The 11,708-nt window shown below is 60.4% G+C and overlaps 1 protein-coding gene across 1 annotated transcript; it reads left to right on the top strand.

Moving 5' to 3' along the window:
• The first annotated feature begins 431 nt into the window (after positions 1-431).
• On the top strand, positions 432-9,093 carry NPTX2 (neuronal pentraxin 2). Its single transcript, XM_004617220.2, has 5 exons — positions 432-905; positions 2,238-2,454; positions 6,220-6,464; positions 7,391-7,570; positions 8,096-9,093. The coding sequence occupies exons 1-5, from the start codon at positions 483-485 to the stop codon at positions 8,321-8,323; spliced, it is 1,293 nt and encodes a 430-aa protein (XP_004617277.2). The 5' UTR covers positions 432-482; the 3' UTR covers positions 8,324-9,093.
• Positions 9,094-11,708: the final 2,615 nt, after the last annotated feature.

Genomic DNA, 11,708 nt, shown 5'->3' on the forward strand with positions numbered 1-11,708 from the left:
TTTTCTTCTCACCGAACTCGTTTGAGAAGAGCTAGTGTGAACCCAGCCCCGCGTCGCCAGCTCAGCAGCACCCCGGGCAGGGAGGGGGGGGTCCCCTTGCAGGCACGGGGGGCTGTGCCCTGGGTCCACCAGCCCCTGACTCGCGCGTCCTCGGGCGGGCCCGAGAGATGCCCGTACGCGCCGGCTAGCCACCCAGAAGGAGTTTGAGTTCCGTGCTCCCCGGCTGGGGAGGCGAGGGGACCCCAGCTCCCACCCGGGGCTCCGGCCCCCGCGCCTCCTCTCCGCGGGCCGCGCTGGGAAGCGCCAGCCCCGCCCCCCGCATGACGCGCGTCCGGCCGAACCAATCCGCGTTCGCGGCGCGCGCGGCACGCGCCGGCTGCTCCCGCCCCTCCGGCTTAAGAAAGGGCGCGCGGGGCGGCGGGGCTGGAGACGCGCGCGGGCCGGGCAGCTCCGCAGCCAGCCGACGCCCCGACGGCGGCGGGATGCTGGCGCTGCTGGCCGCCGGCCTGGCGCTCGCCCTGGCAGCCGGCGCCCAGGACGGCCCGGCGCCCGGCGCTCGCTTCGTGTGCACCGCGCTGCCCCCGGAGACGGCGCGCGCCGGCTGCCCGCTGCCCGCTATGCCCATGCAGGGCGGCGCGCTGAGCCCCGAGGACGAGCTGCGGGCCGCGGTGTTGCAGCTGCGCGAGACCGTCGTGCAGCAGAAGGAGACCCTGGGGGCGCAGCGCGAGGCCATCCGCGAGCTCACCGCCAAGCTGGCGCGCTGCGAGGGGCTGGCGGGCAAGGCGTCGGCCAAGGGGGCCGGTGGCAAGGACACCATGGGCGACCTGCCCCGGGACCCCGGCCACGTCGTGGAACAGCTCAGCCGTTCGCTGCAGACCCTCAAGGACCGCCTGGAGAACCTCGAGGTAGCGGGGCACGGGGTTCCGGAGGGGCGTCGGGGAGCAGGGGTTCTGTATTCCGCTCGGGGAACTTACTCTCTCCGACCCCAGCCTCCCACCTACTTTGAGCTTAGTTCCCTTCAGTTTCCCCTTGCGGGAAAGAAAGGGTTAAGGGACCCGCGCGCCAGACACGGACCCTGCCGGGGTCTTCTTTCTTTTGCAAATCTCCCAGTTTCCGTGGTTCTCCCAAGGGAGTGCAGCGATGCGAGGTGTCCGGTGTTGCCTTTTATAAATCAGGTCCCGCTGGACCAGGGCGTCTGCGTTACCTGGGGATTCTACCTGGGGATTCTGCGCACGTTGCTAACTTCAAAGACGCCTTCCTGCCCCCCCCGGGGGATTCAAGTGCTCTCCTGGTAGCTTGGGAGAAAGGCTCCCTTCATCTCTCTGGGGAGCTGTTTGGAACTTTGGGAAACAAATCTTGTATTTTCCATCCGTACTTGGCACTCTCCGCTTTAAGGGCAACAGGCTCCATTCAGAAAATATTTACTGAAAGAACCTGTTAGTCAAAGTCGGTTTCAGGGGCAGGATTTGCGGGTTTCCGGTGCCACCCCCCCCCATGCCATGCTGATGAACCGCTATCATTTTTCCCGCAGGAAGCATGCACCCGAGTATTATCTTTCACCCTTGCAGCAGTCCACTGCTGAACCTATTGTTTGCATTTAACCGTGTACAGCCCGCAGTGGGGACCCAAGACCCCAGGAATCTAGACCCGAGGGCTGAGGGTGGCTCCCCCTGATGTCCCCCAGAGCCCGCGGGCGGGGCGGGAGGGGGCAGAGAAGCAAAGGCGATCAGAGGGAAGGCTGGGGAACATGCAAAGCCAAGATTCCTGTGGTTTCCGAATAGGCAGGATTCAGCACTCTTGTTTTCTGCTAGCATCCCGCAAGGGAGCCCAGGGATACACCTTTGTGACATTCGGGGCCCCGGGGGTGGTTCTCATGTATAGTTCGAAGCTCCCAAGCCATGGGGACTTGGAGACTCTTTTCTATCCCGCTTCAAGTCCTGTGCTTTAACGTTTCTTGCCGAGAATGGCAGGTGTTGGTCTCCTTCGTCAGGCGGCTTTTGGAGAGGGAAATGAGACCCGGAAGTTTCCGACATTGCTGCAGAGTAATTCTTGTCCGACGTGAGAATTGTCTCCACGTCCCCCACAGAGGCGCGGCTGAGACAGGCCCCCGGAGTGCCGCCCTCAGCATGATCCAACACTCCCGTTTTGGAAGCTTCTCCCCACGCGTGCCCCCCCACCCTACAAGATCCGCTCCCTTTTTCACCAGCCTCCTCCTCCCTCCCCTCCATGGTCCACAGCACCAGCTCCGGGCCAATGCTTCCAGCACCCCACTACCCGGGGAATTCCGAGAGGTGCTCCAGCAGCGACTGGGTGAACTGGAGAGGCAGCTGCTACGCAAAGTGGCTGAACTAGAGGATGAGAAATCACTGCTGCACAACGAGACGGCAGCGCACAGGCTGAAGACGGAGAGCACGCTGGGCGCGCTGCTGCAGAGAGTGGCCGAGCTGGAGCGCGGTGAGCCTCAGGCCGGGACCAGGCTGCCCCTCCCCCCCTGCCCTGGGAACTGAGGCCACCACCCCCATGCCTGAGTCACCCTTTCAGGGCTGGGGGGTAGCCTTTTCTCCCCATGTTTGGCTGCCCCCCTCAGCCTTCCAGAGTCTCTGGGAGTGGGGGGGTTCTGCCGAGTGACCCGATTCTGTCTGTCACGGTTAGCAGACACAGGAATCCCGGGATCTGGCTCAGCAAACACGGGGCGCTGGGGAGCTGGCTCATGGTGGTGCAGCCAGGGGACCTGTTGGTTGGTCTCAGGGGCGTTGACACCCTTCCCCAGCCTTGCCCCTGGATGTCAGGTACCCCAGACAGGCGGGTCGCACACCTCAGCTGCATCCCTTCCCACGTGGGCATTTCAGTGTCTCATTGGCAACTCGAGGGGCAGCTTCCAGATGGCAACACTCTGCAGCCCCCAAGTGCCCCCACTTCATCCCCCCGTGCTGAGTTCCCCTTTGGGAGATGGAGAGAAGCCCAGAACAGGGTTTTCCCAAAGTGCGCCACGGGGTGCTAGTAGCCTCATGAGCAAACGGGAGCATTTTGTTGACTTAAAAAAAGAGCCCGAGTTCCTGGGGGATTGTGGGCCAGGAAATGTCACGATTCCTCTTCCCTGTCACCCCAGACTGCTGGGGTGGTGCTGGGCTCGGGCTGGGGGCTCAGCTTTGTCTTCCACACGGGGAAGTCTCTGAGGAGACTCGGGGGGTTCCTCTTCCTCCCAGAAGCTGTCCAAAGAATGTCCCTCACTTTTTTCCTTACATGACTGGGGAACAGAGGCCAGGGGTTGGCATGACACTGCTGTGTGCTGTGGCACCCCAATGTCTCAGCCTCTTCCTATGCTCTCCCAAGTTATTTTTGTTTGTCTAGTTTTCAGTTTCGGGGCCGTACCCTGTGACACTCTGCACTCAGGAATCACCCCTGGCAGGGCTCGGCACCTTCTGCCATGCCAGGGATCAAAGCCAGCTTGGCCACCTGCTGTATTATTGCTCCGGCCCCTAGAACTGGATTCTTGCTGCCTCTACCACACACACACACTCACACAGCATACACACTCACACTCACAACATATATACTCACACACACAACTCACACTCACATACATACTCACACCCTCACACAAACACATACACACTCACTCATACTCACACATACAGACATGCGCACACACATGCTCTCACACAACACACATGCTCACACAACACACACTCACACACTCAACATACACACACTCAGACATGCTCACACACAACATATGCGCCCACAACATACACTCACATATACTCATACTCATGCTCTCACACACACATTCACACAACATTCACTCTCACACAACACACACACTCACAAACACGCTTACAATACTCACACAGCATATATACTTACAACACTCACACATTCACACCATACTCAACATACACACAACATGCACACACTCACACGGCACACACACTACACACACTCACACACCTCCCTGTTTCTAGGAGGCCTGAGGGAGCCCTCCAGGCAGCTGGGCCCTTCTCAGGGCCTGGGCCGTGCCTGTGGTGGCCATTTTGGGGCAGGTGACTCAGGGAACAGTGGTCCCCAGGGCACGTCATGGGCTTGGTGGATTGGTACCAGGGGCCGAGTATGAGCGAAACCAACTGAGTGGGTGTGGGAGTCCCGAGGAAGGGCAGAAACCCCCAGCCTGACCTGCACGGGCGCCCCGGCAGCAGCGTCCCTGCCCCAGACCACCTCGCCATTCACTCACGCATTTCCTTCCTTCCTTTCTCTCCAGCCCTGGGCCAGACTCACACAATGCCCCCGCTCCTTCCCTGGGGGGTCACCCCGGGAGCCCCACTCTGAGACTCCTGAGCCTAGTCTGGCATTCAGCAGCCCCGTGGGGCCCTCAGGACAGCATCTACTGGCCTGGCCATGTCCTGGCGTGCGCTGGGCCAGAGGGGAGGAGGCCTGCATGTCCACTCCACTGGGTCCAGGTGAGGCCCCAGGGACCATCCCCCTGAGGCCACAGGCTATGGCAGAAGAGCCCCTCAGTCTTCTCTGTGACTGCCTTTGGCCCTCTGCCAAGTGCCCTGGACCCCCCACTGGCATTCCTGAGAACGCCCTCTTGGGTGGTGGTCGGAGTAAGTGGGCGCAGTCCCCCCTTGCGCTCCGCCCCCCGCCTTTGAGGCATCCAGCGAGCTGCACGGAAGCCGTGGCCCCAGGCACAGCAGAATCCCTGATGCCAGCCTCTTCTGGCAGGCCGTGCTTCGTGAGAGGGTTCAGGAAGCCGAGCTGGGCTGCACTCAACAGCCGGCAGGCCCAGAGACGAGCCACGGAGCCCGCACACCAGCTGTCCAGGGGGAGAGGGGAGTCCCGAGAGCAGGCCCCCCTCTGCCCTTCCAGGGCTCACCACCATAGCCATGATTTGTGGGTCAGGCCTGGTTTTCCTTCATTGGTTTTAACTCAGTATCCTCTGGGCCCCAAGCTGTCTGACAGGAAGGGCACTGGCCTATAGGCTGGGCCCCCTTACCTACTGGCCCTAGTGAAGCCCACCTCCTGTCTCCAAGTGGGGGAACTGCAGACACTGAGCTATAGAAAGTCACTGCTGGCTGCGACTGGCCGAAAGATGATTCACATGAAGAACCCGCCACTGAAGTGCCGGCGGAGAGAGGGACTTAGGGTTCCGGGGGCCCCTTCGCGCCTTCCTCTGAACCCTGCCCTCTGCCCTCCACAAAATCCGGGTGGCAGGGGCACATTGAGGGTTTCTGAAGCCTGATGCAGGGTGAGACCCCCCCACCTCCACCTGGCCCCCCTTGGCTTCCCCAGGCCATGGAGTGATCCTGCCCTAGGGGTGTACTCTGTGGTCAGGGGCTCAGGCCATGCTGCGGGGGTTTCTTGGCAGCCCGCCGCAGAGGTAGAGTGTGTTATGAAGACAGAAAACGAGCCTGGGGCTCCTGGGGGAGAAATGCCCGGCCATAGCTCCTGACCTGCAGCCTGGAGGGGGAGGGGTGGGGTCCTGGGGGAGAAACGGCCATCTGTCTGTCTGTTGGCTCCTGGGCTGCAGGAGGGGGAGGAAGGGACGGGGGTTGTTGCATTTTGAGGTGCCAGGGAAGAGCCTTACAGGGGTTAAAGCATTTGCCTTGCCTGTGAGCGACCCTGGCTTGATCCCCGGCACCATAGCTGGTGCCCTGAGTACCATCAGGGGTTACTCTAGCACAGAGCCAGGAGTGAGGCTGGGCACCTCCAGGTGTAGCCCTAAAACACACACACACACACACACACACACACACACACACGCGCGCGCGCGCGCACACACACACACACTCACACACACACTCACAGACACAAACACACATGCACACAGACACATTCACACATGCATGCATACACAAAGGCACAGATACTTGCACACAGACACACATGTATATACACACATGCGTACCTGCTCACACAGATACACACACATGTGCACACATGCATACATGTTCACACATGCTTGCACAGGTAACACATAGATACACACATGCTCACACACATGCACATGTGCACATACATGTACACACACATGCTCACACAGACACACACTGAGGAGGCAGTGGAATGAGTGAGGGGCCTGTTCATTCCCTGGCAGTCCAGTCCGAGAGGAGGGGAGGAATCTGGACCAACCACAGGAGACTGGCCGGGACCCAGGGAGCCCGTGGGGAGGGTCCCGCGTGGCATCTGGGCACTCACAGTGCTGCCTCTTCCACTGCCCAGGCAACAGTGCCTTCAAGTCCCCGGATGCATTCAAGGTGTCCCTCCCGCTGCGAACCAACTACCTGTATGGCAAGGTGCGGAAGACACTGCCGGAGCTGTACGCCTTCACCATCTGCCTGTGGCTGCGCTCCAGCGCCTCGCCGGGCATTGGGACCCCCTTCTCCTACGCAGTGCCCGGGCAGGCCAACGAGATCGTGCTGATCGAGTGGGGCAACAACCCCATCGAACTGCTCATCAACGATAAGGTGTGTCCCCGCTGGCCATGCTGGGCAGCTCTGCCCCCTCCTGGCCAGCTCTGGGCAGTGACTGGGGGGCTGGGGATGCGGGGGATGGGGGGGTCCAAGCTGTGAGGCTGGTCGGGCACAGGAATAGCCACGGGTATGAGGAGCGAGTCTTCCCCGAGTCTGGCCCACCGCTGCCCACAGCCCTGTCCATGTGTTCCTGGCCATTTCTGTCCATCTGATCTCTACACGGGTGTGGCTCTCTGGGGCTTCTGGAGATCAGACTTGTATGCCATGAGTGTGCGTCCTTCAGAGGCCAGATATGCAGACCACCGTGCACCATGCAGACCACCATGCACCCACACAGACCACTGGGAACCCACACAGACCACCATGTACCCGCACAGACCGCCGTGCACCCACGCAGCTAAGCTGTAGTCTCCCCAGCATCCCCAGCATCCCTGTCTGTCCTGCTCTGCCCTCCCTGGCCCGGGACAGGCCCTGCAGGGTGAGCCCCGTTAGATCTTGCGGCCTCAGAATTTCACTCCAGAGTCAGATGGTGCTCACTGCATGTGTCCTACTGGAGCCCGAGTCCCTCTTTGTCCCACTGAGCCTCTGCTCCCAGCCTGTTTGCTCAGACTCAGTAAACAGCCCGTTCCCCAGGGGCCGGGGCCGGTCGCCAGGAGCCATGCGGCAAGGGCCCTGCGTAGTAGCCCTCCTGGGACTTGCAGGCTGCAGGAAGGCAGGTGCAGCCCAGCCGTGTCCTTCCCCACCCTGTGGGGGGCTTGGGGCATGGGGGAAGCGGGTCCACCCACCTCCCCAGGGCTACACTGGAAGCCGAACCTGGCCTGGCTTCTCTTGGGGGCTCCCCTGAGCCCCGCCCAGGACTCCCACCTGGTAGAGACAGGGGGAGACCAGGCGGCTCCCACAGCAGTACCTGTTCCCCACAGGTGGCTCAGCTGCCCCTGTTTGTCAGCGACGGCAAGTGGCACCACGTCTGCATCACGTGGACGACACGGGATGGGCTGTGGGAAGCCTTCCAGGATGGCGAGAAGCTGGGCACCGGCGAGAACCTGGCACCATGGCACCCCATCAAGCCAGGGGGCGTGCTGATCCTTGGGCAGGAGCAGGTGGGTCCCCTCTGGGCCAGTCTGCGGGGGGTGGGCCCGGGTGTGGGGGCGCAGGGATCTCAGTGCAGAATCCGACAGGTGGGAACAGGATGGGTTCACGAGGACCCCAGGCCCCCAGCTCACATCTCCAAGCTTTGGGGTACTCCACCTACCGCAGCGTTGACTTCGGGTGCAGGGCTGGCGGCTCCTCCCACGGATGCTGGCTCCTGCAGCAGGACGGATGGCATGTGGCTGGGGAGACCATCTGGGGTGACCTTAGCTGCCCCCTGTGTGGTGGATGGATACTGAGTTAACCATGGGAGGTTTGCTGATGGGGGCTCTGGGGCACCTCCAGGACACTGCCCCCCTGGTCTCCTTGCTGCGGCTCCCGAGTGGGCCGGGCCAAGAGAGCCTGGGCTGGGCAGCCCCTCAGGCATGGGGTGGTCAGAAAAGAGCCATCACAGAGACTGCGCTGGCTTGTCCCGGGGTTGGCATGGAGGTGGCTGCAGGGGCCTTGCCTGACCCCCCCACCACTGTCCCCACCAGGACACCGTGGGGGGCAGGTTCGACGCCACGCAGGCGTTCGTGGGGGAGCTCAGCCAGTTCAACATCTGGGACCGTGTCCTGCGTGCCCGGGAGATCGCCAGCATTGCCAACTGCTCCAGTGACATGCCGGGCAACGTCATCCCCTGGGTGGACAACAACGTGGACGTGTTCGGGGGCGCGTCCAAGTGGCCGGTGGAGACCTGTGAGGAGCGACTCCTGGACTTGTAGGGCCCAGCCTGGCCGGACGGGGGCCGCTGTGCCGCCCGCCCCTGCACCCCCTCTTCTTTCCAGCTCCCTGCAGGGGGCCAGGAGAGCGGTGCCTGGATGGCAACGCTCCGAGCCCCCCGCCCGTGCTCTCCTCCCGCTCGTCCTCTCCAACCCTGTGCGTCTCGTGTGCTCCCTCTCGCACCCTTAAAGGCCGTGCAGCCGTCCCGCTGCCCCCGTGTGTGACGTGTCCCACTGTCCCCCAGCACGCAAGGCCTTGTCCTGCCCAAGGGCCGACTCTCCCTCCCAGGAACTCCTAAATTGTGGGGGGACACTGGGTGGGCCTGGCATTGTCCCCCACCCCAGCTGCTGTGACCCACCCACCGTCTCCCCTCCTGAAGCTCCGGAACCACCCTGGGGCCCGGCTTGCCGAGGCCTCTTCAGAAACGGTGCCAAATAGCTCCCCCACAGCCCTGCCTGCCCACGAGGTCTGCAGGCTCTGTGCTCTGCTCTCCCGGTCCCCAGCATCTCTCTGACCTTCAGCCTTTGACCTGTGACCTTCCTGCACTTCCTCCTGGCGCTGATCCTGGCTTCTTGGCCGAGGGCACGGCAGGTGGGCTCGGCGGGGAAAGTTTATAACGCTGAATATTATATATTTTATTTTTCATACGCGTTCCAAGTGCACATCTGTGGACGCCCCATGGGCAGCTCCAGTTGCCCGCCCCTTCCATCGTGTGCGCCCCCCCAAAAGCCCGCAAGGGGGCAAAGTTTGGATTAAAGTTGCCCAGGAAGTGGCGGCGCCTCGGAGTCCTGGTGTTAGGGGTGGGCCTTGGGAGGGTGGGGACGCCTGACCTGGCCTGGCCAGGCTGTGTGGGTGAGCCCCCGTGCCTGGAACTCTGCTGGTCATCTCAGCCCTAATGACCCCCAGGGTCAGTCCCCTGCACAGGCACATCACTGTGGGGTCACGCTGGGAGGGCGGAGCAGGACCAGGGCCACCGTGCTGTCCTCCCAGAGCTGACCCCAGGTGCCCATCTGGCCCTTCAGTGTGTCTGTCCCTACTCCGGTCTCCATGGAGGCCAGTGCTGTGCCCCTCAGCCACGTTGGTGGCTTTGTCGTGGGTCCCTGGGCTGCCCCTGCCCAGGAGCTGGGACTCAGTGCTGAGATGCTGAGACCACACAGAAGCCGTGAGTGACCCTGAGACCAGGTCCAGGGGTCCGGGTGCATGCCTGGCACGTGCCCACCCTGGGTCTGGCTGCAGTCCCACGTGGCTTCTGGTCACCCCCAGGTGTAGTCTTGGCGGGGCCCTGGGTCTTAGGCAGCACTGAATCCAGAGCTGAGCACTGGGAGCACCCCCCAAAATTAAAACTAAGATCAGGAGATGATGAAGGACGCTGGGGTCGAACATGAAATCAGGTCATGTCCCTCACTGGGTTCTTTGCCCAAGCGCCGAGACCAAGTGCAGAGCTGCGGTACAGCGGGGAGGATGCCGTGCACAAGGCAGACCTGGGTTCGATCCCTGGAATACCCGTGTATTCCCTGAGCACCACGGGGAGTACTTCCTGAGCATTGCTTCATGTGGCCCCTAAACAAACCAAAAACACAACAGATCCAGACTCAGACCAGGCCCCTCCCCGCCCTAGAGATGAGATCCCAGCTCCTCCCACCGCAGCCCTGCCCAAGTCTCCTGTTTGAAGGAAATCCTGCCTCCCTCCCCCAGCCCCACCCAGGAGCTAACTTTTCTAGAAACTACAGGAGGTGGGGGGAAGCAAAAACCACTTGATTGGGAGCTCAGTGGCCCCGAAAGGCACAGTATAGGATGCCCTGGGTGGGTGAAGGCTGCCATGGAAACTGGCTGAGGATCAATGACTGAGGAAATGAAAACCAGGAGTGCGGCTCCATCAAAGGCAGCATAAACCCCAAGAGTCTGCCGCTAGTGAAGGAGATGGGTCCCCGGCTGCCTCTAGGGAAGGGCTTGACCAGAAAGAGCTTCCTGCAGGGCAGTGGAAGCAGGTCAGGGGAGCGAGCATTCATTCTCTTCTACAAATATTGGTACCTGCAGGGCGCTATTCCAGGTGGCTGAGCCCAGTGGTCAGAGAGCCAAGTTATTCTCTCAGGCAGAGGTGAGAGCCAGTGAGAGGGTGGTAGAAGGCAGAAGCGGGGCAGGATGGCAGCTGAGCTTAGGCGGGACTAACTAGGCAGAGGGACCACTGGCGTGAAGGCCCCAGGGAGTGTGGAGCCTGGGATGTCCAGAAGGAGAAACAGCCAGAAACGGCCAGACTGGCTGCACACACGGGGATGGAGGGACCAAGAGGCCATAGGCCCGTCTCAAGGGGCCAGGTTCAGACTGTAGTCGAGGTGAAGCGGGAAGGCTGGGGGCTGCTAAGGGAGGGGGGATAGTAACTGCATCAAGAGCTGAAGAGCTGAAGCTGTTGGCTGTGAGTGAGAATTAACCCGAGTCAGTGGAGCTGGGAGAGAGGGGCAAAGGTGAGGGGCTCGCACTAGGGAGAGGAGACAGAATGGATGGATCCAGAATAAGGAGGACCATTGTCAAGACTTGCCGGTGTGTGAGACTGGGCAGAGGAAGCTGGTGTGAATTTCACCAAGCTCAAGAGGATAAATTGGGGAAGGACGCTCGTTGGAGTGCTGTGAGCCTACGTGGGGAGCCACGCACAGCAGCACGGCAGGGATCTTGTCACACACACACACACACACACATCTCCTCGGGTAAGACTCGGAGCTGAGTTTCCCAGAAGGCAGGGGGTGATCTGTTCAGAAGCCGGAAAAGAGTGTCAATCAAGAATTCTGTATCTGGCTGGAGCTCAGTGGGCAGAGCACTTCGCCTTGCACACGACCAGCCCAGGTTCCATCCCCAGCATCTCTGAACACTGCCAGGAGTGATTCCTGAGCACAGAGCCAGGAGTCAGCCCTGAACACAGCCACTTATGGCCCCAAAACAAATGAACAAAAGCAAAAAGAATCGTGAAGGAATAGAACTATGTAAGAGCAAAGAAGTAGATACTAATCCAAACTAGATGGTGATAAATTAAGATGTTGTTCATAATCCCCAGTACAACCACTTAGAAAACAATTCAGAACATATTTAAAGAAGGAACAAGGGAATTAAAATACTTTACAAAATAACCCACTTAACACAAAGAAGGTAGCAATATAAGAATAAAGGAATAAAATTCACACAGGTAAAAGAATAGAAGAATGTCCTGACAATACTGTCGTCAGACAGAGTAGACTTTGCAACATGAATTGATGCTACAAATAAAAGACATTTTATAATGTCAACATGGTCAGTCCATCAATTGATCACAGTTATAAATGCATATGCTCCTAAAACAGATTCCCAAAAACATAAACAAAGACTGACAGAATTAAAGGAGAAATAGTTCTACAGTAA

This window comes from Sorex araneus, chromosome 4 (assembly GCF_027595985.1).
Source record: "Sorex araneus isolate mSorAra2 chromosome 4, mSorAra2.pri, whole genome shotgun sequence".
NCBI classification, from domain to species: domain Eukaryota; kingdom Metazoa; phylum Chordata; class Mammalia; order Eulipotyphla; family Soricidae; genus Sorex; species Sorex araneus.

Bases quoted from the DNA above. Each gene is read 5' to 3' on its own strand.
- NPTX2 (XM_004617220.2), top strand. From the start codon at position 483: ATGCTGGCGCTGCTGGCCGCCGGCCTGGCGCTCGCCCTGGCAGCCGGC. The intron at 2,455-6,219 runs GTGAGCCTCAGG...TCCACTGCCCAG, and splicing joins AGTGGCCGAGCTGGAGCGCG to GCAACAGTGCCTTCAAGTCC. The intron at 6,465-7,390 runs GTGTGTCCCCGC...TGTTCCCCACAG, and splicing joins AACTGCTCATCAACGATAAG to GTGGCTCAGCTGCCCCTGTT.